Below are 24381 nucleotides of genomic sequence, written 5' to 3'. Positions count from 1 at the left end.
ATGTATTATAGATTAAACATTGATTAATTTTGTGTGTTAGTTGTTTATATTTAAATTGAATTGAAGTTTTTTTTATTAATAAATATTTAACAACATATTTTCCATTTAAAAGTTTTAAAATTAATGATTCAATATTTTTTATAATTTTTAAAAATATATATAAATTTTAGAATTTTTATAAATATTTTTAATTTTAAAAATTATTTTGAATTATTTTGTAATTTTTGTTGAGAGATCAATTTGTTCATTTTTAAACTTGACAGGGACCAAAAGGGTATTTACACCAATTGTTATTCGAATTATTTGAATTGTAAAATTTAACTTGATTCAAACTTGAAACTCGAATTATTTATTCGAGTTGACTCGAATAATTCGTATAACTTAATTCGATTAACTTGAAATTCGAATTTTTTTCGATTTTTTCGAATCGAGTCAAATTGTTATATATATATGATTTTATTCAAATAAAATATTTATTAAAAATTTTATTTGTTTTAATTACAATCAATCATGAAATTTTTACTAATGCAAATTGTTAAATTTATTATTTTTATTAAATTAAATGTAGACATATATTATATATATTTAGGGTTTTTTATTAAAATATTACAAAAAATAAAAAAAAAACCAAAATAATATACAAAAAAGTTTATTTACCAAAATAATACAAAAAAAAAAAGACAGCTGAAAGGCCACACCAATGGTGCCTGTGGCAGAGGCGGCACCAACATGTTCGTATTTCAGCTTTTTGTTCGTATTTTTTTCTTGATTTTATTACTTTAAAAAAATACTATTTTCTAATTTTATTATTTTACATTATTTTAGTAGATTATGTTTGAAATGTATTCATTTAGTGTGTTTTTTATTTAAATTAAAAAACCCTTATTTCGGCCATTCGTTCGTATTTTTTTCCCGAATTTTATTACTTTAAAAAAAATATACTATTTTATAATTTTTTTATTTTACATTATTTTAGTATATTATGCTTGAAATGTATTAATTTACTGTGTTTTTTAAATAAATTAAAAAACCTTATTTTGGCCCTTTGTTCGTATTTTTTCTCTGAATTTTATTACTTTAAAAAAAATGCTATTTTCTAATTTTACATTATTTTAATACATTTGAAATGCATTCATTTAGTGTGTTTTTTAAATAAATTTAAAAAAATCCTTATTTCGGTCCTTTGTTCGTATTTTTTCCCAGATTTTATTACTTTCAATAAAAATATATTATTTTCTAATTTTATTATTTTACATTATTTTAGTACATTATGTTTGAAATGTATTAATTTACTGTTTTTTAAATAAATTAAAAAAAACCATTATTTCGGCCCTTTGTTCGTATTTTTTTCTCGGATTTTATTACTTTTAAAAAATATAATATTTTCTAATTTTCTAATTTTATATTATTTTAGTACATTATGTTTGAAATGTATTCATTTAGTGTGTTTTTTAAATAAATTTTTAAAAAAAATCCTTATTTCGGCCCTTTGTTCGTATTTTTTTCCTAGATTTTATTACTTTCAATAAAAATATAATATTTTCTAATTTTATTATTTTACATTATTTTAGTACATTATGTTTGAAATGTATTAATTTACTGTGTTTTTTAAATAAATTTAAAAAAACCTTTATTTCGGCCCTTTGTTCGTATTTTTTTCCCAGATTTTATTACTTTTAAAAAATATAATATTTTCTAATTTTATTATTTTACATTATTTTAGTACATTATGTTTGAAATGTATTCATTTAGTGTGTTTTTTAAATAAATTTAAAAAAATCTTTATTTCGGCCCTTTGTTCGTATTTTTTTCCCGGATTTTATTACTTTCAATAAAAAAACACACTAAATGAATACATTTCAAGCATAATGTACTAAAATAATGTAAAATAATAAAATTAGAAAATATTATATTTTTTAAAGTAATAAAATCTGGGAAAAAATACGAACAAAGGGCCAAAATAAGGATTTTTTTAATTTATTTAAAAAACACACTAAATGAATACATTTCAAACATAATGTACTAAAATAATGTAAAATAATAAAATTATAAAATAGTATATTTTTTAAAAGTAATAAAATTCGGGGAAAAAATACGAACAAAGGGATGAAATAAGGGTTTTTTTTAAAATTTATTTAAAAAACAGTAAATTAATACATTTCAAGCATAATTTACTAAAATAATAAAATTAGAAAATAGTATATTTTTTAAAGTAATAAAATCCGAGAAAAAAATACGAACAAAGGGCTGAAATATAAACATGTTGGTGCCGCCTCTGCCATAGGCACCATTGGTGCTGCCTGTGGCAGACCCTCCATTCAGCTGTCTTTTTTTTGTATTATTTTGGTAAATAAACTTTTTTGTATATTATTTTAGTATTTTTTAAATATTTTTTTGTAATATTTTAATAAAAAAAACCCTATATATTTACGTTGATGTATAAATAAACTGTAATGTAGTAAACCAAAGTAATTTTATAAATTTTTTAAATAATTTTTTTATTATTCCAATTCATTAATGAACTTTGCGTTGTTGGATAAATGAAAATTTTACTCAGCGACATAAAAAGTATTATTTTAATCATTTTAATAAAATATTATGATTTAAAATAAAAAGAAATTCTTAACATGTTTTAATATATTTATAAAAGAGTACGGATTAAACTTTTTTAAATCTTTTAATTATTAAAATTTAATGGGTCGGTATTGTTATTTTTAATAAAAATTTATAATTTTAAAATTTTTAGAAATTTGTTTATAAATTTGGTTTATATTTTTATGATTTTTAAATAATTTTTAAATTTTAAAAGGGCTTAATGGACTTTTTTAAAATTTAATACTAAAATGTTTTTGATCCTTTAGACTTATTAGTTTAAAAATTTTCTAATTTACTTTCAATAAAAGAGTAGGGGTCAAATAATTGAATAAATGTGTAAAGTTTGAGGGCTGAATTTGTTATTATAACTTATATATAAACACCAAATGTTAATGGAGGAGCTGTTTTGCTCACTCATCTAACATACAGGGATTAAATTGCTATTTTTTTAAGTAGAGGGACTAAAATGCAACCTAGGATATAGTATAGGAGGTTTTGTGGTACTCTTACCATTGATGGCAACAACTCGTCTGGTAAATATTTTTGTCTTTAATGGTCCAAGGGTTGGCCATATCACGGATAGCTTTGACCTTTTTTGGATTTGCCTTGATTTCTCGTTGGGTGACCATGAATCCTAAGAACCTTCTGGAATTGAGCTTCATGTTGTATTTTTGCAACACTTCAAATGTTTTGCCTAAGTCTGTGATGTGGTGTCCTAGGTTAGGACTCTTGACAAGCAACGTATACTTACATGTTTCATCCAATTTGGCCCTCAAAACACTTTGTTGACAAGCTGTCGATAGATGGCTCCAATATTCTTTAATTCAAAGGGCATGACCTTATAGAAAATGTTCCTTCCATTTCGTTTATGATGAAGGATGGCTTCTCCTTGTCGTCAAGCATCATTCTTATTTGGTTATACCCGAAGTAAGCATCCATGAATCTTAGGAGTTCTTCTCTGGAGCTTCCATCAACAAGTTTATCAATGTTGAGCAGTGGAAAACTAGCTTTCAAACAAGCTTTATTTAAGCTTGCGAAGTCCACACATTCTCCATTTATCATTGTGCTTGTGTACCATCACAACGTTCATAATCCATTTAGGTTAGTGGACCCTGTAGAGGAATCCAACATTGAGGACTATCTTTTAATAGGCGTTATAGAGATGCCATTACCTTCCTTACACATAATCATACCCCTGAATTTATATTTAGTTTTGAGATTGAGCCTTAGTTTTTAGTTTAGTTTTAGGATTAGTTTAGAGACTTTAGACGATAGGTGACAAATTGGCCTAACTCAAACGGTTAATGCAGACTCTATTTTCTTTAGAATTTCCAAGTCTAGCTTATTAAGTCCCTAGGTCTAGTAACGTTACAATAATAGTTATTCGTTTTAGACTTAAAATGTAAAAACATTTTTTCAATTTATTTAAATTTTGTTAAATTAATAGTTAATTAAATTATTATCAATAAAGAACAAGAATAAATAAATAATCATATCTCTATTAAGAATAAAAAAATGAATTATCTAAACATAAAATCTATTGCAATCCTAAAAAGAAATTTTAATGTTCCGAAAATGACCTCTCTAAAAGAAGTAATCATAGAAATAAGAGGAAGTAAATCAAGCCTTCTTATCGAATTCTATTGACTTTTGATGTTTGAAAGCTTTGGCCGCTTTTCACACTCTCCTTTTGATGCTTTGTCTTTTGTAATTAGGTGCGAGCAAAAATAATTTTTGATTTAAAAAATTTAAAAAATAAATAAATTTTGAGTTAGTTGAACCGAGTTATTCGAGTCAACTCGAATAAATAATTAAAGTTTTGAGTTTGAGTAGGGTTGAATTTTACAATTCGAATAACTCGAATAATATGAATAACATATTGATCTAAATACTCCTTATGGAAGCCCAATTTTGTCCAGGCTCAAACCAAAAAAAAAACCAAACACATAATAATAATAAATAGTAGTCCATTTACAATATAGCCCAATACGGCACAAATCCAAAAAAAACCTTAATGGCCCAAAAGGCCCATAGCCTAAACTATTTTTGAAAAAAGAAAAGAAAAGAAGAAACCCTAGCCACCGCTCCCCTTCGCCACGTCAGTACGCCGCACCCTAGTGCCGTCGTAGCTCCTAGCCTCTGCCACCATCAACTGCTCCTTAACCACCACTGCAAGGACAAAAACCAAACACGCAATAGAGGCAAGGACAGTAAAAAAATGAAAAATAGTATTTTAATTTGGCTATAAAAAAGTCTGAAAACAGATTGTAAAATGTGATTTTTTAAAAGAAAAAAAGAACAAAAAGTAATAAAAAAACAAAAAAGAAAAAGTTCAAAGGTGACTTTCTTGTTTATTTTTTTTATTTTTTTAAAATCTGTTATTTAAAAAAACACATAAAGTAAAAAAAAGGGGGGGAAACGCACCTGTCGGTTCATCTTCTACCACCATCGGAAACCATAGACGCTGTTTCTACACGCTTTATTCCCTTTTCTTTGATTTTCAGAAACTATTAGGCTAGATTTGAGTTTTTTTTAAGAAATAGATTTTTTTTTAAAAAAAAATGGGGGCTAAAAAGCATTTTTCCGGCCACAGGAGGCGACGACTTCGTTTTGGGGCCAAACCCAACCCGACTCAGTAGGATCCGCGTGTTTTTTATAGGGGGTCTAATTTTTGCTTTTGCCCTTCCGCTCTTTCCTTGTTTTTCAATTTGGTCCTAATTCTTTTATTTTTTTTCTTTTAGATTGCACTACTTAATTTTATTTTGTTTTCAATTTAGTCCCCCAATTTGCCAAAGAAACAGTGCGTTTAATAGGGTTTGGAATATTTTCCCATTTAGTCCTTATTTCTTTTCGCGCATTTCATTTTGGTCCTTTATTATGTTTTATTATTTTTTTACAATTTAGGCCCCTAAATTCCATTTAAATTTCAATTTAGTCCTTTTTATATTTATTCATTTATTTTATTATAATTTAGGCTCTAAATTTCATTTTAATTTTATTCATTTAATTTCAACCTTTTATAGATTTTTATATTTATATTGTTATGTTATGTTTTATTTATCTATTTATTCATTTATTTATTTATGTACTTTTTTTGTATTGTCATTTATTCTTTTATTTGCACGTTTTATTATTATTACCATTGTTTATTTTTTCTTTATTATTTAATTCGTATTAAAATAGTAATTAATAGGATTATTGCCATTGTTATTATTTGGTGTTTTATTATTATATCATTCCTTTATTTATTATTTATTATTTTAGTATTCTACCCACATAGCTACTTCACATTATTTCATTATCATTGTATTATACACTATGTTTAAACACATTTGTCCGTTTTTCATACGATGCCCGAAAAAGCTAAATATATGTATCATTTTAAGTGTTACATAAATTTTTTTTACTCGATGCATAAAAAGAAAATTTTTAAAATTAAGGCAATGTTCCGTATTTGGAGATTCGAAAAGTCGTGCCCTAACTTATAGGGTTCGACTTTCTCTTTGAACCTAGATAACCGAACATTCTTTTTAAAATTAAAACACATGATATTTAAATAGTAATTAAAATAAAGAGCAACCCTATTTTCGAGGATTCGAGATGTCATGTCCTAACTTACAGAATGTGACCTTTTGTTACCTTGAGATAAGAGGGTCTTTTACATACATTTTGATTTATTCAAGTGATTTTAATTAAAAACAACATTATGCAAAAGTGGGAACGCATTTTAAATTCTCTTCAAATTTTTAATTCTCGACACTAAGACATTAAGTAATCAATTAGGTACCAATTTTGGGCGTCATGAGGGTGTTAATCCTTCCTCGTGTGTAACCGACTCCCGAACCCATTTCCTGAATTTTGTAGACAAAAAATTCGTTGTTTTAGTAAATCAAATCGTTTATTGAAACGATCAAATTACGAGGTGATCCGATCACACCTCATAAAAAGGATTGGCGGCGACTCCCATTTTCGTTTCTTTTTAAAAATAAAAAGTCGATTTCAAAAAAAAAAGGTTTCAACACTCCTTTAATCCCTAACAATTTTGAAAATAAACAAATTGGTCACTCTCAACAAAAATTACAAAAAAAATTGAAAATATTTATAAAAATTCTAAAGTTTATATTTTCAAAAAAATTTAAAAAATATATAAATAAAGTTAAAAATTTCTAAAATAATAACTTTGAGACCTAAATAAATAAATTAATGATTCAAGTTTATCATATCTTTTATTATTATTATTATACTTTAAAAAAGTTTTCAAATATATATGGTATCAAATTTATGCATTTTAATATGAAATTAGTTATATTGTAATAAAATTTTAATTAGTTAGAATGATAAAATAAGACTTATCAACCCAATTAACTCAAAATTTTTTTATTCAATTCGATATAACGTTAAACCCACTATTTCTTTCTAAAGAAAATCTTTAAAACTGGGCTCCACTAGAGGGAAAAAATTGACTACCAAAAGTTTCACATAATACACGCCGAAGCGGAAAATCTCTTCCTTGCATCATAATATTTCATGATTGTCAAACCCATAATAAATAAAATAATAATAATAATAATAATAATACAATCTGAACTAACAACAATCAAAATAAAAATAACTAAAATTTTCATATAATCTAAGAAAAAAATATGATGTTTTTAGACTAATTTCTTAAAATAAAGTAAAATATAAATAACTTTAAATTGTTAGAGTTATCAAACAATAAATTTAACCCTCAACTTTTACATATTATATTGATTTAACCATAATTTTAAAATATTAACCTTCAAAAGTTACAAATAATCTCAATTTAATCCCAATTCTTAAAAAAATTCAAAAAAAAAATAAAAATAACAACACATAAATATTTTCAAAAATTATAATAATAAATATAAATTTTATATTAATATTAAATAAAAAGAGACAGAGTTGTGGTTAATAATGTTTCCACAGCTTCATAGAAGCTTTTGTTAACTCATTCCTGAAAAATAAATGACATGCAACTCTACAATCTACATTAATGAAATGCTAATGGCTTAGAAGAAGGTGATGATACATTGACAAAACTTTCCTAACATGCTGCCATTTTTACAGCAGCAGCAGTAGAGAGAGGGACGGTGGTGGGTTTTTATTAATATAAAATTTAAATTTAAAAAAATCATAATTGAGTCAACAATTTAATTTATTTGTTTGTTTGTTTGTATATGCTAATATTTCTGGAAAGCTTGACTAAAATTTTTGAGATTGAGAAGAAACATAGACTTAGACACACTTTGATGGTCCAGAATAATTGTTAATAATTAATAATTGCATGAATCGATAATGGAGTTGGAAAATGGAAAAGATTTTTGTGTAACTTTCTTTTGGCTGCACTGATTCCGGAATAAAAGGGGAAAGATTACAGCCAATCCTTTTTATTTGGGTAAATTATATAAATCATCGTCCTACCATATTCGTGTTTCTATTTTGGATTTTATAAATTTATAGACTGGAATGTCTTTATTTTAAAAGTTGAGAGTTTTGGTTAGGAAGTTTAAAGATCAAATTGATAGAATTTATAAAAATGAAGGATTAAATTTATTGGATTATTTAGAATTAGAATCAAATTGATAGAATATGTAAGTATTGAGGACTAAATGTATTATTATACCAATTAGAAAAAGACTATAACAAATCAGCTACCGTAGTAGTCATCTTTTGTTGATAAAGATTAAGACTTTAGGAAGATGTTTACATTGCTTTTTTTACTTTAGGCTATTTTTAAAATCTTAAATTTGTAAAAAATTGATTCAAAGTAGACACTATAAAAATTATAAATTATATAATAAAATATGTGTACATGTAATAATTATACTTTAAAAATAAAAATATTTATTGGGTGTCTATTTATTATTTTAAATTGATAGGCATCGACACGATTAAGCAACAAGTAACAAAAAAGCGAAATAAATTGAGAAATTGAACACACAAATTTAACATGGAAAAACCCCTCTAAAGAGGATAAAAAACTACCGGCAAAGATAATTTTACTATAATGGCAAAAGAACGAATAGTACAAAAGATGGAGATAAAACTAAACCCCAAAAACCCGAAAACAAAGAACCCTCAAAACATAAACACAAAATTCTCTAAATGTGTTATGAGTTCTAATCTCTAATTGGTGTTTTTACTAAGGTTGTAAAAGAGCCTATTTATAGGCTAAATTCATATGTCAAATAATAATAAAATAATCTAAACTAATCAGTGTTTGACTGAAATAAATAAATAGAGTTTAACTAAAAGATTATTTTTCAAATTTGACTGAAAATATGAGTCATACTTAACAATAATAAATACAAAATATTATTAGTATTTTTAAATTTAGTATAAAAGTAAATATTTTTGATTTTTTATGAAAAGGATACCTCATTAAAAGTTTTAATGTGCTTATTTAATTATTTATTAATCAAATCACAATAGGAGAATATAAATATTTACCCAATCATAATAGATTTTAATCACTTGGTGCTTGATGGTCAGATCAAAGAACGCTTAAAGGATGCCAATTTACGTGCTGTAGTTACAATGGTGAAGTTCAATATCATTTCAGAATTGGTTGATGCCTAGTCAGAAAGATGGAGGCTGAAACCATTTACTTTCCATTCTCCATATGGGGAAGCGACCATCATGCTCAAAGATGTCATTTTAATAATCGACCTTCTAATCAACGATGATGTGACGATTAGACCTAGTGCCATTAACCTGAAGTACGAGTGTCACTGGTTTTGGGGTGTTGTGTCACTGAAGGAGACACCGAAGAAGGATCTAAATGGGTGTTGTTTGAAGTGCACATGGTTGGAACAACTTGTCTTACTAGAACATCCACTGCATGCCACCAAGAAGGAGATGGATTGAGACACTAGAGCTTGGATGCTCTAGATGGTCAAAGGAATGTTATTGCCGAACAAGTATAGCAACAAGGTCTATCTATTGTATCTTCTTTTACTGGCAGATTTTAAGGTGGTCGGTAAATTCAACTAGGGTTTACAACTATGTCCAATTCGATTTTCAGCTTTCCCGTTTCTTTCAATAGAAGCCTCTAACTTATGGTTTTTTTCAATTTAGTCCTCTAATTATTTTAAATTTCAAGGTTATTAGAAATCCGGGTGTTACAGTTCTACCCTAGATTGTGCTTAGAATTTCCCGTTACAATATACATGTCCATTAGAAGCCTATCAACAACACTACATCTTCTAATATCATCACTTCATCATATGGGAGATGAAATGCATGGGTATTTGGTTTCCATCGCTTAATCAGATCAAATAGGGATGACGGAACGTAAGTGATGCTCTCTCAATTTGACTTACATAGAAGAAACTAACATCTCTTAATTGAGAAATGATTCTCTCGTTAAGTAAACTTATACTCACATTGCCACGAAGCCAAGCTACAAGAGAATATTGAAATGTTGTTTCGTTTTAGCTAACATGTACTTCTTCAAATCTTAATAAATTGACAACCATTACAATACGATTGATAATTGTAATTTGAAGGTACTTAGTTATGTACAAGGTAAGATAGAATGCAAAAGACGATTTGTTTTGGTTTGTTGTGAAAATTAACAAGTTTAATTACATTTTTATAGTTTCTAAAATCAAGATTCTGCTAGGGTTTTAAGTGAAAGTGGTTTCAACTTAAATTTACATTTTCATTAAAATTTATTCAAATTGCATTATTCATTCTTTAAATTAGTACACAACTCGACATTAGTGGATATTGAGTTTAGGGTTTAGATGTATCCTTAAAATTAAATTAAATTGTTATCATTTAATTTAAAAAATTTTACTATGACCTTAACACTCACAAGTTTCGAGATACAATACTCATAATATAATAATTGAGCCTAATTCTATGAGTGCACAAAAAAAATTGCAAGTGTTGACATGCACCTTGAAATTAACGCCCATGAATTTTAAGATACTCCTAAAAAACATATTCCAAGAAATCAATACCCATAAATTTTAAGATACTCTTAAAAACAAAAACATATTCCAATAAATTCCCAACCACCTATAATAATTAATATTAAATTTTATAACATGAAAGTGAAATAACCTTAAAAATTGTGGCCCATAAATTTAAATTAATGTGCAAGTTGTGTTTCAAATGTATTCATGTAACAGATTAAATCAAAACGCGACAATATCATACCTGGTAGATTAATTTAAATATTTATAAATAATAATAATCATTGATAAGTTTATTATTAAATATTTAATTTAATAATAAATTTAATGAAAAATATTAAAATATATTAATATTATCTTTTATTTAATAAAATTAATTTTGTAAAGTAACATTGTATTTCCAAAAAAGTTATTAAAATGCACCAAACATATTAATGTAACTTTAACGAGATTTTAATTAATAATTTACAATGATATCATCACCATCAATCACATTTTATCGGAATCACAAATGGGTAATTAAAAGAAGTGGAGTGGACTTCCTTCCTAATCGTTTAGATTGAATTCGAATTTTGAAACCATCATTACTGAAAGAACTTTACTTGAAATAGATGTAGTTATAAAAAGTCCATTGTAAATTAATATATATACACTATAATAAGATTTTTGAGTAAAATTGATAAGTTAGCTTATGTGGCATAATTTAAAGGGTCTATTTGGCACCATGAAATTAGGCCATTTATTGGTTGAAATTTGGCACTAATTTTAATCAAATCCATATTAATATTAATTAATAAGAAAAAAAAGGTAAATTTTTTATATGTAAAGTTTAAAAATGGTCGAATATACAATTTAATAAATATTTGGGAATAAACAGAAAGTAGTATAAATCTTTTGCAATCAATTTGTTCCCTTTTTTATTATTATTTCATATAACATTGGTATACATATAATACGAAAATATTAAAATATTTTTTTTCAATTTTACGAAAATCCCGTAATATCAGTATACATATAATACATTGTTAATTATAGAAAAACAATTTATTATTATAATATATATATACTAATTTGCATAATATGATATATTAATACTATAAAGGAGTGGTTTATTTGTCAAAATATCTATCTTTTGGGGTTCAATTTTAATTTTTTTAAAAAATATTTGATAATAAAAAGCAAAACATGTAATTTTTTCCATTAACATAGTAAATTTCGAATAATTTAGTAAAATCTTGTAAATTAGATACTCCATCAATTATGGTAAATGCAAATTTTATGTAATCGATACCCACTGGGTTCTGACACACATTCGATCCGACGATAGAGATGAATTTTTCATTTTAAATTTTTTTATGTACATCATCATTTAGTTTGTTAATTTTGAAATTTTTTTATATAAGTAATGCTTCCATTAATATTTGTATTGTATTTTTATATCATTAATCTACTCATTTACATTTTATCAAAAAATTATTTGTTTATTTTTTTATGTTTAATTCGACTTTGAATTATTCACTAGTTTTAAAATTAGTCAACATAATATTAGAGTAGATTACATAATTAATGATTTTGTTTGTTAAAAAATTTAAAAGCATATATAGCTAAATTAATTAATTTTTTAATTCCATTTGATAACTACTAAAATTTTCATCAAGATGGATTAGAACTTAAATCTACTTTGGAAATTTAAATGTGACTTTTATAACAAAGAAGTTTGGAAAATTACATATCTACGATCCTTGCCTCAACGTTGCCTTCAAATGTAAGTATGTTTTCTTATTATGTCCTGGGTTCCTACAAAAACTATATAACCTTAGTTGGCTTATCTTCTCCTGAATATTTGTATTGTTGCATATCCAACTAGATTTCGGTCGATCTTTTGGCTTGCAATGCAATTCAATATTCAGTAGCAATTCAAATGGAGCCATCTACCTTCATTTGGGACCGATGGGAATTCAAACTTCCATACTTTATATATCTATTTTAGTTTGTACAATTCATCAACATACTTCATGCAATCCAAACGTGCCGAGGCATATGCAGCAATTGCATGTGCGTATGGAAAATGAAGTGTTTGAAATCTCCCACATTCGTAAGTCCTTGGTTTTAAGTATACACAATATGATCTCCCCATGATCCCCCATTCGATCTTTGGAACTCCATAGCCCAAAATATTTCATTTGGATGCGAGTGACACATTATAGACATAGACTTTTCTCTTGTTGCATTTTTCGCCATATCTTTCCTCACTTCCTTAGACCAAATGTATTCGACCTTTATTTGTCAACATATTTCTTTTCTCACTTCGGAAATAAGGTTGATAAGCAAAAATATGTTTCTTTCACCACCAACATTATCGTACGTCCCATTCAATACAAAATTTATGCATTCTGCTAAGTTTGTAGTCATATACCCGTATTGTAGACTTCCATCATATGATTGAGTCAACTGTTCCTTAGGTATCCCATCGAGGTATTCAACACCTTGTGAGTTTACTACCTACAAATTCTTCAACATTTTATGAAATCGATGTTAGACGAGCTCGTACTCTGTTGAAGAAAATAAATAGTATATCTATGAATGCAAACAATGTATATGTTGAAGAATGATATAGAAAATAATATTTATTACATACATGTGTTAATAACATATCGTTGCTCCTCATCTTTGTGGAATTGACTTATTTAATTTGACCCGATATGACATATACAATACCTATGGTATGCACGACCTCATAGGCTTCCACGTTGATCAATCGTAGCATGTATTTCAAGTGCCCTATCAGAAATGATGCATATATCAAGTTGTGGCATAACATGCTTTCTCAAGTTAGTCAAGTATAATTTCCAAGCATCTGTGGTTTCTTGTTCAACAAGAGTAAAAGCTATTGGCATAATTTTCTGATTACCATTTTGTCCAATGGTCAATAACAAGTGATCCTCATATCTCCCATACATGAATGTACTGCCAATTTGAACTGGTGGTTTACAACATCAAAATGCTTCAATGCTTTGCTTGAATGCCCCCCAAAAAAGATGAAAAATTATTTTTCCTTAGACCATTTGATTTTCATAATACACAAGTTTTGTTTGTAGATTGATAACGATACTTGGGTCGTACTGATTCAATACCTTCAACCATTGCCACAAATCTTAATATGATTTATCCTACCCGTTATACATTTTTTCCACCGCCTTCTGTTTTGCAACCCATGCCTTGTAGTATGACATGGTGTAATCATACTCACTATGGATATTATCAATCAAATCCGACATGAGAATCCTAAGATTCACTTTCACTATAGATAAGACAATGTAAAAAATAAGATCAAAATCCAATTTCGGATGATCTTGTGACATACCTACAATAACACAAGTATTTTACCATAGGTAATACAATGTCAAAGATAAGTTCAAGATCCAATTTCAGATAATTCTGTGACTTACCTGCAACAACACAAGTATGTGGAGAGTCATATTTTTTTATCGTCTAGAATCCTATCTTCTTTCTCACCGATGTCATGATTTTCTAGGGATATCTATTGCCACATATTGCACACTTCGTCGCATATTTTTTCGCTTGCGATTTTGTAACATAGAAATTGATCCCATGCTTTATGCTATACTGTTTCATTGCATCAACAACATCTTTGGAGGAAAAATCCATTCCAATTTGTAAATAGCCAAAATTTGTAGAAGAACTCGCATGGCCCAGTCTTCTATGAGGAAATTTTGGAAATTCTAAACTATCTTCAGTATCAATGTCGACATAAAGCATGTGAGGTAGAGGTTCGTATACCATAAAATCTAATTGGGTTCCTCTAGCATTGTTTGGACCTTCACTGTTAAAACCATTCCCTTTTGGTTCAGTAGGAACAACTTCTAGTTTAGAAAATAATACAATTCCTAAACCATCTGACCCTGACTCCAAGATTGGATCATCATTGGTTTTAACTTCCTCTCTTTTCTTAGCTTCCTCTTCGTTTGCAACTTCTTCTTTGTTGTCAACCTAGTTACAATTTCATGTCCAAAATTGGATGTCCCTTTGCTGCTGCAGGTTGTAGGGAGAACATCATTCGTTCTCGTCAACCCTATGTTAAAACCAATATTCCTTACAAATTGCCTACCCATGTAACTTAATGTCATACCCGCATAAGAGTTTCCAACATAGAACATCAACATTTCAAAGTTGAAATCAAAAGAACTCACAGAATGTCGTGTCGGGGTCTACGTTTGGGTTACAAGCTAACCCTAACTATATGCCAACGTTGAAACTGAGGGTTGAAACTGATGAATAACTTTCCATTGATGGTTCCAAGCTTTGCAACTACGCCGTGAAACCATCGCATAATTATGTGGTTGGACTTTCTGCTTCCTGTTACTGAAACAAATTAATTGGAGCTATTGTCGAACTTGGACCACTTTCCTCTACATCGACAAACTGGACATATAACTCTAGTATAACATTTCCAGTTGAGCAATACTTATCAAACATTAACTCCACATCCATCTCACCTTTGAGCTCAAATGTATTGTATCTAATAGGGTTCATTAACGTTAGATATCTATATTTCAAGCTTGAAATACTCCTCCAGCTTGAAGTCGAGACTTTTCTTCTAATTCTTAATAGAAGCTCGTTCAATTTTATGCTCTATAGATTGGGCTGATACAAAAACTATATCAATTTCGGTATCACAAATTTGACCGTCGTAATAAATAATGATTCTAATTTGTCTACTCATCTTTGCCAAAAAAAACTTGTTTCACATGTTTAATATAAAATTAAAACGAAAACATTATACAAAAAAAATCATTAATCAACTTCAAAGAATGACACTAAATTTACTTACTTCAACTAATTTACTTTGTTGGGTCGATTTTTCTACTTCAGACTTTTAACATCAACAATCTTCTCATTAACATGCAAACTTTTGCTCGAAATTTAACTATGAAAACTCTCCATATCAATATTCATTTTATAGGAAACTCTACCACCGAATATAAATCATATTTCAAAATATTGGAAAAGATCAGACATGACTCACAAATAAGAAGAAAAAAAACGCTTCTTGTTATAAGTGTTTTTCTAAAACGTTTTTAAGATTCATATTTTTGTTTTGTCGCGGAAAAGATGAGACTAAGTTTTATTCTGGGATTCTTAGGTTTTTAAAAAACTTTCTCCTAGGAGTTTCTAGTTTTCAAAATTCAATATAAAGGTTTTTTTAAAAAAAAGTTTAATTAGACGATGTAAAGAGTGTTTTCTGCTGACATAATAAGAGAGAGGGGAAAAACGGATCTCGTAGGACGCACTTTTACCTAGTCAACAAAAAAACCTTCATTCAAAGAATATTTTTACCACTTATACTAAAATCGACTTATTTTCTTAAATTTCAAATAAAAAAACCTATTTTCCTAATTATTTATTAAATGCGGCATATATGCCTAATTTTACCCATTTTTCGTTTCATGTTTCCAAATATAACTTAATAAAATTTAAAGGTTCCACTAATTTTAACTTTTTCTAGAAAAAAAAGCCTTTAAAAGTTTAACGTTTTCATATCTCTCCACTTTATAAAGCACTTCACCTTTGCTCCCACTCCTCCACTGACTTTCACCACCACCGTCACTAGCGGCGCCGTCACAAAATGTCGTCAACGGAGTCTCTCATCCTCCAACTCCATGAAATCTCTGCCGTTAAATTCGGTAACTTCAAGCTGAAATCTGGGATCTTCTCCCCTATCTACATAGACCTCCGTCTCATCGTCTCTTACCCTTCCCTCCTCCACCAAATCTCCCACTCCCTCCTCTCCTCTCTCCCTCCCCAAACACACTTTAACCTCATATGCGGTGTCCCTTACACTGCCCTCCCTATAGCCACCTCCATCTCTCTCGACACCTCCATCCCCATGCTCATGCGCCGCAAAGAAGTGAAAGACTACGGAACTGCCAAGTCCATCGAAGGTGTTTACGAAAAGGGTCAAGCTTGTTTGGTGGTGGAAGACCTCGTAACGTCCGGTGCATCGGTTCTCGAAACGGCGGCACCGCTTCGGTCTTTGGGTATCAACGTAACGGATGCCGTCGTGGTTATAGATAGGGAGCAAGGCGGGAGGGAAACGCTGGAGGAGAATGGGATTAAACTTCATGCACTTTTTACTTTAACTGAGATGGTCAAGGTTTTAAGAGCTAAAGGGAAGCTGGAGGAAGAGATGGAAAGTTTGGTTATGAAGTTTTTGGAGGAGAATAAGAAAGTACCCGTGCCTAAGGTTGAGAAAGTGAGGATTAAGTGTCTGGGGTATCAAGAAAGGGCTAAGATTTCTAAGAATCCAACTGGGAAAAAGCTGTTTGAGATTATGGTTAAGAAAGAGAGTAATCTCTGTTTGGCGGCTGATGTTGCCACTGCTGCTGAGTTGCTTGATATTGCTGAGAAGGTAAGTTTGTGGATTGATTTTTGTTTGTTAGGAAACTTGGGAAATTTCTGGGGAAAGTGATAGAAAATGGATTTTCTGTTTTGGGTTGATCTATTTCTAAGGGAAGTTGTAAATTTTCTTGGGAAAGTGATCAGAAATGGGTTTTCCTTGTTGATTTTTCCTAGGAAAGTGGAAAAACTTACTTGGGAAAGTGATGGAAATGTTTTGTGTGATTTGCTTAAGATCTTCATTAGGTTCTATCTTAGGATACCTTTGATTTTATCAACGATGCTTATCATGGTATTTATGCTCGGGAACTTAGGCATAGTAACAATGAGATCACACACATACATACACACACACACACACACACACTCAAATATATATATATATGCTTACATCCTTTTCTGACAGTTTATTTGATTTGTTTGACTCATAATTAACCATATCAAATGAGTCTTTAGGGATTGGCTGCAGCCTGGTATGAAGCCAATGTTATTACTTGACCATATCTTTGTAAATAAATTATTTTATCTTCATTTTATTATCATGGAACTTGAGTTGTGGCTAAGCTTAATATCTATTGAATGATTGTAATGATAAAATTTTCTTGTTTGCTGATTTTGTGTTTCTCTTGCTCAATATTGAACTATTATGCAGGTTGGACCTGAAATTTGCCTATTGAAGACCCATGTTGACATATTCCCTGATTTCACTCCAGAGTTCGGATCTAAGCTTCGCGCGGTATATCTCAACTGCTTATGTCAAATGTCTTATTATGCTTACATTTCCCTAGCTACGGCCGTTCTTGAGAAATGGTTTTGATTTTCAATGGCAAATTAACTATGTTGCCCTTGCTTTCAATTTTCCAAATTAGTAGTTAAACTTGGTGGTCGATATAGAGAGCTATTGACCTCCATTGGCTTTATGTTGGATCTGGTAAACTGGTGTTTGATCGAGAAGTTGAACTAACAATGCCTTATTCCATATTTTGATTAAAGATTGCAGAAAAACATAACTTCATGATATTTGAAGACCGTAAATTTGCAGACATCGGTAACACAGTAACAATGCAGTATGAAGGGTAATATTTGGTTTTTGCTACACAATTGTTCCTTTTCTATTCAGTGCCTTTGCTATTACCTAAGTGCTTTCGGCATGTTTCTTTTGCAGGGGTATCTTCCGTATTTTGGAATGGGCTGATATTGTTAATGCTCATATAATCTCTGGTCCTGGAATTGTTGATGGTTTGAAATTGAAGGTTTGTTATAAATCTATAATTACCCGATTTAAAGGTACAATTTCTCGTAATTTTATATTTTTGGGACCTGTTTTAGGGTCTGCTTCGTGGTAGGGGGCTGTTGCTACTTGCTGAAATGAGCTCTGCTGGTAACCTTGCCACGGGAGACTACACAGCTGCTGCCGTAAAAATTGCCGAACAACACTCCGATTTTGTCATCGGTTTCATCTCGGTCAACCCCGCATCTTGGCCCGGTGCACCTGTAAATCCAGCATTCATTCAGGCAACCCCTGGAGTTCAAATGGTAAAGGGTGGCGATGCCCTCGGCCAACAATACAACACTCCGTATTCAGTAAGCGTTTTTATCCCATCATTAATTTTACAATCTGGCTCTTCTACCGTTCCCTAATAACCGAGAAAAACAATATTGTAGGTCATCTTTGATAGGGGTAGCGACATAATAATCGTTGGTCGGGGAATCATTAAGGCAGCAAACCCAGCTGAGGCAGCTCGTGAGTACCGTCTTCAAGGATGGGAAGCCTACATGGCTAAATGCACTTAGAGGGTATCTTATCTTTTAAGTATGTTACGTCCCTAATAACATAAGAGCCAAATTTTGTTGAATCTATCTATGATTTTGCATCATTGGCTTGTTATATTTGTAATACTTGTTGAGGGAGATCTCTGGGATCCCATTACTGTTTTCATCCTTGTTTGCTGAGGGCTATATATATGCAATTTCTTCTATGTTTTTTTCAATAAATTTTGGTAAGTTATGTCTAGGTTTGTGTTATATATTTATTTTCCAATTATGTTTTATTTTATATGTCATTATTGGGCTAGTTTTCTAAGGTTAAAAGTCTACATGCTTGAAATTCGGAATTTAAATTTTATATGAAATATTTTATAAATTTTAAATTATTTCTTAATGTAGCATATAAGATAAATAGTATTATGTTATCATACAATATACATCGATTATCATCAAGTGGGTTGTCATCAGCGGACTAAAATGACATCTTTTAAAATTAGCATTATAGCAACTTTAACTCTCAAAATTTTATACATCGTGTTAATTTAATTTTGATTTTAAAAAAATTTAACCCTCAATATTTATACATCATGTAATTTGATCATTTTTTATTTTCTTTGTGACCCTTTTATCTAAATAGCTAAAAAACAAATTTATAAGCTAAATTTGATTGAAAAGGAAACACCAACAAAATGCAAGATAATAATTTAATTTTTTGCCATTCTTTTAAAATTAACCCTCAATATAATAAAGATAAATTTGATCAAATTACATAATATGTAATTGTTGAGAGTTGAAATTTTTAAAATTAAAACTAAATTGAGACAATATATAAATGTTGAGAGTTAAAGTTACTATAATAAAACTATTTAATATTTATATCTTCATATTAAAATTTACACATACGTAATTATTCATAATAAAATCTATATAAATATTGAGGGTTAAAGTTAGAGGAAAAAAGTAATAATATCGATGTTAAAACCCATACTTACACAATTATTCCTGCCACAACTACTTAGTATCTATAGCCTCAGCTTTTAGCTTTTTAAGCGGTGCTTTCCGTAATTCCTGCTGCGTTATTGACTAAGAAAAATAGTTTTGGTAAAGAACAAAATAGTCCTTATGGGCATCTTTGATCATGATAACGATACTCATGTGATGTGGAAATTATGAATGAAGGAAACCCCATGACAATTTGTGAACAAATTTAGTGATTGTGTTCTATCAATGGCTTGGTGAAATATTATTGGATTTATTTTTTATTTTTAAAGTTTTTTTTTTTAAAAAATTAAGGTAAAAGTATCATAATAGTCATTATATTATTTCTCTGTTTGGAGAATCGAGCAGATGTTGTATTATTTCTTTTGTTGGTCATTTTGATAGTAACAACAATATTCCCATTCGAATTAAGGATTTTGCACTCTCGATTTTTAAAGGATAGAAATAATCATGCTCCAAAAGTTACCCAATGCTTAACAAATCTAATAAAAGGTATCATGGATGACCTTGTTTCCTCACTTTGCTTCAACTCTATTACCTTTGTCTTGAACTTCAACATGTTCATCATTGCCCAACTTCACCTTTAAGCGAAATGTGCAATCCATGTTGAGAAAAGCTTCTTTATCTCCCATTATGTGGTTGTTGCAATTGCTATCCAAATATCACACGTTCTTTTGTTGCACGGAAGCCTTATGACAAGCAAAGAACAAATTCCCATCAATTTTTTCTTCTTTAATAGGTGATACTTCTTGTTGATTGCTAAGTCGACAATATTTTTGCATATGCCATAACTTCTTGCAATTGCAGCATTGTGGCTTGCCCCTATTCCAACAATCTTTCTCTTCATGATTATTCTTTTTACAAATTCTACACCATTTATTAGCTCCACTAGCATTGACTCAGCCACCATTATTGTTACTTTTGCCTCATCCACGTGAATTTCTTCCTCTTCCAAATTTACCACCTCTAAAACAAAAGGATCACCATTCATGGAATCAATAGTAAGCTTGGATTGAAACGTGCTCTCAACATATTTTTTTGAGGACATATCAATCTTTGCTCAAAGGATCTTAGTGAGCCCATCAACCCTTGAGTAAACATTTTGGATAGATCCTTAGTTTCTACAATAACAATCACCATGGGATTAAATTTTTCTGTCAAGCTGATTAGAATTTTATTAACAACTCTATGTTCATCTATCGTGTCACTATGTGCCTTCATTTGATTCACCAACTCGAACAATTTATTATGATAAAATAGGATCATATTGGGAGAATAAATTTATCCCAAAGAGATTAAGAATATCATAGGAGGGTAATACACTTATGATAAGGTCATCGGAATAAGTAACTTTTGAACGGTATATAATAAGGAAGAGCACAGTCTTGATACTTTAGTGGAATGACTTCATAACTAATTAAATAATGTTGTAATTAATAGGTAAAGAGCTGAAACTTAATTACAAATTATTTCATCCCTAATTATATATGCCCAATCGAACCTTCTGCTAGCTCGAGATAACCATAATGAATTGCATGTAAAACCAATAATATGACATAAATGAAAATGATTAAGAAAGATAAATATATCACGTGTACCACTATATGCAAAGAATATGTTTTCTTGCTAAATACAAAAGATGACTTAAAAATTAATTTAAACTCTTTGAATTATTATTTATTTTATTATAATTAAATAATTGAAGTTTTAAGTGAAAATTAAATTACTTAGTTATCATGAATTTGTTGAATAATGAAATTAAATATATTTTCCTCATAGGTTCTAGAACGGTAAAATTGTCACGACTTTAATAGAATTAGAATTTGTTTGAAGCCTAAAAATATTATTTTCTAAACTGATTTTTCTAACTTAGCATGTTTGATTCATCCCTTTCTTTTGTCCAACCTGTAAGTTAAACTTAAAACCAGACAAGCTCCTCCATTGGCTTCTCCACCACCATATCAATGACGTCAGGTGGGTCATCCTTTCTACGTCACACCTTCGCCCGACCAACCCCAGCATTGGATGGATGTAATTTTAATCTCTTTTAAAATTTTTAAAATATGGATAAATTTTTTTTTGCCAAATCTCTTCTTTTTGCATTTTTATTTTTATTTTTCACTATTTTAGATTTTTTTTAAAAGTCTCGATAATTTTGTTTGGCCAAAATTTATAGGATTGTCTTTTTTAATTTTTTAAAAATTTTAATTTTTTAATTATTTGTTAAATAACGTATAAGATAAAATAGTATTACATCAACAATTTAATTTACAAGAAATAATAGAGTATGTACCAAATTAAATAAATGTGTAAAGTTTAAGGATTAAATTTGTTATTTTACCTTATATATAAAATACCAAAATGAGCATTTAACGACGCAACTTTAACGGAAAGACTATTTTGCTTCTTCATCTAATATATAGGAATCAATTTATCCAATTTTTCAATAGAGTGACAAAATAAAATCTAAAGTATAATATAAACACCGTAATGATACTTTAAAAAAAATCTACCATATAAACATATGTCTAGATAATATATTCCCAGAGGCGAATCTAGGGGGCTGACAAGGGCCCGACTCCTCTAAAATGAAAAATTACTATTTAAGCCTTTAAAATTTTTAAAAATTTTAAATTAGTAAGTGTAAAATTACACTTTGGCCACCCTAAAATTATAAAAATTTGATCTAATACTTTAAAAGTTATAAAGTTATAGACTATAAAAAATTAAAATTTTATTCTGCCCCTAAAAAATTATTCTTGCTTCGCCCCTGTATTCCTAAACATTTGCTTTCTATCAACCCATCTTCTATTGGAAAAGAAAAAAAAAATCCTTCCTAAAACCCTCGTGACTTGGGATCGAATTGGATTCCGAAGCCAGTGGCTATAAACTTGTACCTAAGATTTTGCATATGAATAATCAGCAAGTTTTAGTGGAAGCTGAATTGTACTCACTTAACACCAATATTACTTTGAAGAGAATTAATGGTTCACCCCCAAAGTGCATTGTTCTGAGATAGTGATGTCGTTGTTAATGGATGTCTGCTGTCAAATTGTCTTACAAGGCTTTGCATTTTCATACTTTTGTTGAAGTTTGGTTCCACAAAAATCAGTTGTCATATTCCTTTAGCCACTTCACAATCTCATTTTTATAACAGCAATGGAAACTTCAAACTTTGCTTAATTGGTTGATGTAATTTTTAGTAGTTTTAAAATCTAAACCATGGTAGTCAGTTTTGTTTTGACTATCATATAGTTCAAGTTTTGTATTGATGAAAATCTTAATGTGTTTGATCCATTTTTAGTATTTTAGTTGGATGCACGCTAATGGGATCCTCCAATAAGTTTATTGGAATTGGCTTTGTATCAATGGAACCTCATCATCTATACATAACGAATTGGTGTAGTATATTCATATCATAACATATGAACAGTAAGAACTAGCATTTTTATTGAGACTCGAAATTTATCCACATACTTTTTATTTTGCTTCACAATTTCGATCTATTCATAATCGGATTAATTTTGCCTTTTACTTAATGCAAAAACAAAAAAATTAATTGCTATAATGATATGACTAATATATCATATCTTGACTGATTCTTTGGATCCTGACTACACCCAAGTTACTCTAAAAAATCTAAAATTTTCTTTTAATTTAGTCACTCTAAATAAAATAATTATGTAAATTAGACACCATCATTAAAATTTCTGATTTCCTCTAACGGATTGTTGACATGGCATATTGTGATATTTTTTTGTTGATTTTTGACAAAAAATCAAAGACCTCTCTATAATTAGTCTAAAACTTTTTTTCATTTTTCACGCCGACATCCCAATACCAGAACCCTAAAATAACCCGTTCATCAATGATCATATATTATACCATCACCATCATCATGCCTCGACTCAACACTTTCCCGACATAAATAACAATCGACTACTCATTATAACAACACAGATTCTGGATTTCTTATACATGGAATTATTCGACCATAGTCAAAATCGTCGGCATTAAAGCTTTTTTTTTTTTAGTTTCTTAAACAAAAAATGTAATGGAAAACTGTCAAATTAATTTTTTCTTTAAGAAACTCAAAAGAAAAAAAAGGAGCTTTAATGGTGGTTTGATTTTGACTATGGTTGAATAATTCAGTGTATAAGAAATCCAAAATTTGTATTGTTATAATGAGTAGTTGATTATTATTTATATTGGGAGAGTACTGTGTTGAGATATATTGATGGTGATGATATGATATATGATCATTGATATGACGCACTCCAGTTATAGCTTCAAAATATAATGAAGTTGTTTCAGCAGTTGCAGAATTCGTCATCTTAGACGTTTGTTTTCTTATTGTAAGAATATTTTAACATTATAAATTTTGAAAATAATAAATTTTTTTTATTTCATTTATTAATTTAGATCATATATCTTTCGTTGGATTTGAAGTATCATTTAGATTTGCAGTTTTTGGTTGAATTTGATGTTACAGGAAATTATGTTGACAATTCAGGTTTTATATGAATGAAAATGGGATGTTAAAAATTTGCTAACAAGACTTTTAGTGGCACTTTTACTAAACGCCGCTAAAGAACAAGACTTTTAGCGGAGTTTATGGGAAAAACACCGCTAAAGGTCATGTTCTATAGTGGCGTTTGTT

The 24381-nt window shown here is 29.0% G+C and overlaps 1 protein-coding gene across 1 annotated transcript; it reads left to right on the top strand.

Annotated features, from left to right (window-relative positions):
* The first annotated feature begins 16011 nt into the window (after positions 1 to 16011).
* LOC107903544 (uridine 5'-monophosphate synthase) lies at positions 16012 to 18969 on the top strand. The gene is made up of 6 exons (XM_016829617.2): positions 16012 to 16968; positions 17608 to 17691; positions 17949 to 18031; positions 18121 to 18208; positions 18285 to 18539; positions 18621 to 18969. Exons 1-6 carry the CDS (start codon positions 16186 to 16188, stop codon positions 18747 to 18749), a joined length of 1422 nt encoding a protein of 473 aa, XP_016685106.2. The 5' UTR covers positions 16012 to 16185; the 3' UTR covers positions 18750 to 18969.
* The last annotated feature ends 5412 nt before the right edge of the window (positions 18970 to 24381 follow it).

This window comes from Gossypium hirsutum, chromosome D05, assembly GCF_007990345.1.
Source record: "Gossypium hirsutum isolate 1008001.06 chromosome D05, Gossypium_hirsutum_v2.1, whole genome shotgun sequence".
Lineage (NCBI taxonomy): Eukaryota > Viridiplantae > Streptophyta > Magnoliopsida > Malvales > Malvaceae > Gossypium > Gossypium hirsutum.
The sequence above is the reverse complement of the archived record's forward strand: the minus strand, read 5'-3'. Positions and strand labels throughout refer to the sequence as shown.

Bases quoted from the DNA above. Each gene is read 5' to 3' on its own strand.
- LOC107903544 (XM_016829617.2), top strand. From the start codon at position 16,186: ATGTCGTCAACGGAGTCTCTCATCCTCCAACTCCATGAAATCTCTGCC. The intron at 18,032-18,120 runs GTAATATTTGGT...TTTCTTTTGCAG, and splicing joins GTAACAATGCAGTATGAAGG to GGGTATCTTCCGTATTTTGG. The intron at 18,540-18,620 runs GTAAGCGTTTTT...ACAATATTGTAG, and splicing joins AATACAACACTCCGTATTCA to GTCATCTTTGATAGGGGTAG.